We start from the raw sequence: 2,014 nt of genomic DNA, 5'->3' as shown, positions 1-2,014 counted from the left end.
TGTTAGAAGATACTAGCTTGGAAGTAATTACATGCCTGTTTTTGGAAAAGAGTCATTCAGTCAATCTACACAATTGTATCAGTTGTTGTTGTTCCCATACCTCTCTAGTCTAATATATTTCTGATGGCCTCCGGGACCAGGACTCCGGGAGAGCAGTCGCTCTCAGAGTGTCATGCTGAGCAGTAAAATCTCACCCACATAAAACGAAGGTGACACCGCCGCAGAAAACCATTATCATCCCATCGTCCGTTAGAGATCCAATACGTGATCGTTTTCTCAGATTTGAGGGAGCTATTTGGCCGTCTCCCCATCCTGAGAGACCGCCATATAAACATGCTCTTCTACCTCAACGCGTTCCCTTGCTCGTGTACTCTGGGAGAAAGAAAGGCTCCCAAGTGGCTCCTGCTCGGCATGAGGAGCTCCCGAATCGGCTGAGACAGCATGACTTGTAGAATAAGGAGGAGGACCTACCAGGCTCAGAAGAACGGGGAGAAATACTAGGCCGTGGTAGACGCCGAAGATGAACACCCCAAAGAAGATCTGGCAATGGTAAAACTCATAAGTAATATAAGTGAATTGAATCTGTTATAATTATCACTACCAGATGGCATTACGTCATTGCTAATTGTCAGATAGGGATGTATGTTCACTGATATCGTATTTAAAGGCAGGACAATATGGTTGAATTATTCGATTATTAATTTTGTATTGTCTTGAAATGCGACTTATCTTCACAATGCAATGACGGGGAAATTTCTGCTGAAACACGAATATCTGTGTAAGATTTTCTTGATGCTTGGCTGAACTCCCTTACATATTAATTAAGAAAACTACAAGAGAGAGAGAGAGAGAGAGAGAGAGAGAGAGAGAGAGAGAGAGAGAGAGAGAGAGAATCAATTTTAAAAGTAAACATAGCCCATAAACATACTTTTAAAACAAAATTCTTTTATTTTTATGCCAGTAAGAAAGACGGAGTGTATATCAAGGACACACTGATGTTACTGCTACATAATAACTTTTTCAGTCTTAATACACAGTGACATTGCATTTTCTCCTTAACGGACGTTGGCCTTGCTTTATATTCTATTATTACTATTGTTATTATTCGAAATGAACAAACTTCGAGAGTGAACACGTCTAAAGGACCATTAAATTGCAGAACGAAATATATATAAATCTGTAAAAGAAGGAGAGAGAAAGAGGGTAAAACAAATGAATAGCAGTAGTTCTAGACAAGCAGTAATGTCATTTTATCATCTCAGTCAACTTGCTACTCAAGGTCGTCTGTGAGGCACAGCTATTTATAAAAAGCACACCGTGACGTCACTGCCATATATCTGACAGTTGTTGCTCTCTGAATATTAACGATATCTTACAGCAGCTGAACTATCAGGCGAGAGCACTAGTGTCTGAGGTACTGTCTACTTGGCTGCTAGAGTTTTTTTATGAACAGCAAATGCCTTTACGGTATCAACGCTTGCCTTGGTGATATTAGATGATTCAATGAGGTAAATTAATGACTCAACGAATAAGCAAGTAGTTGAATCTATATACACATATATATTATACACACACACACACACACATACACACACACACATATATATATATATATATATATATATATATATATATATATATATATATATATATATATATATATATATATATAGAGAGAGAGAGAGAGAGAGAGAGAGAGAGAGAGAGAGAGAGAGAGAGATTTTTCAACTCCAATAACTTCTACATGCTAGTACAGCTCAGATGAATGAAGCTCAATTCACAACTTAAATCGGGTAAAGTGTTACAAAAAGAAAAAATGTCTACCACTCTCGCTAGCCTTTGTAAGTAGGTTCACTTTGTTGACACTTCCCCGAAGAGCTTTGAATCAGTAGCCATTCTACTTGTCATCTTATTAGTGAAATTACTCTGTTCGGTGTTGCTATGCTACTGCTGTGTTCATCATAGAAGCTTCTCCCGCAATTTGTATACACAGTCGCTCAACAGTGAGAACTTA

General features: G+C 38.3%; 1 protein-coding gene across 3 annotated transcripts in view; it reads right to left on the bottom strand.

Moving 5' to 3' along the window:
* LOC136826573 (patched domain-containing protein 3-like) overlaps nt 1–2,014 on the bottom strand; it is a 58,326-nt gene continuing 56,312 nt past the window's right edge. For all 3 annotated transcript variants that reach the window (XM_067083771.1, XM_067083770.1, XM_067083772.1), the window contains one exon: nt 1–540. In XM_067083771.1, coding sequence (XP_066939872.1) covers nt 292–540 — 249 coding nt within the window. In that variant the 3' untranslated portion in view covers nt 1–291. The remainder of the gene's footprint in view (nt 541–2,014) is intronic.

The sequence above is a fragment of the Macrobrachium rosenbergii genome, chromosome 41, assembly GCF_040412425.1.
Source record: "Macrobrachium rosenbergii isolate ZJJX-2024 chromosome 41, ASM4041242v1, whole genome shotgun sequence".
In the NCBI taxonomy this organism is placed as follows: Eukaryota; Metazoa; Arthropoda; class Malacostraca; order Decapoda; family Palaemonidae; genus Macrobrachium; species Macrobrachium rosenbergii.
This window is presented reverse-complemented; position numbering and strand designations above follow the sequence as displayed.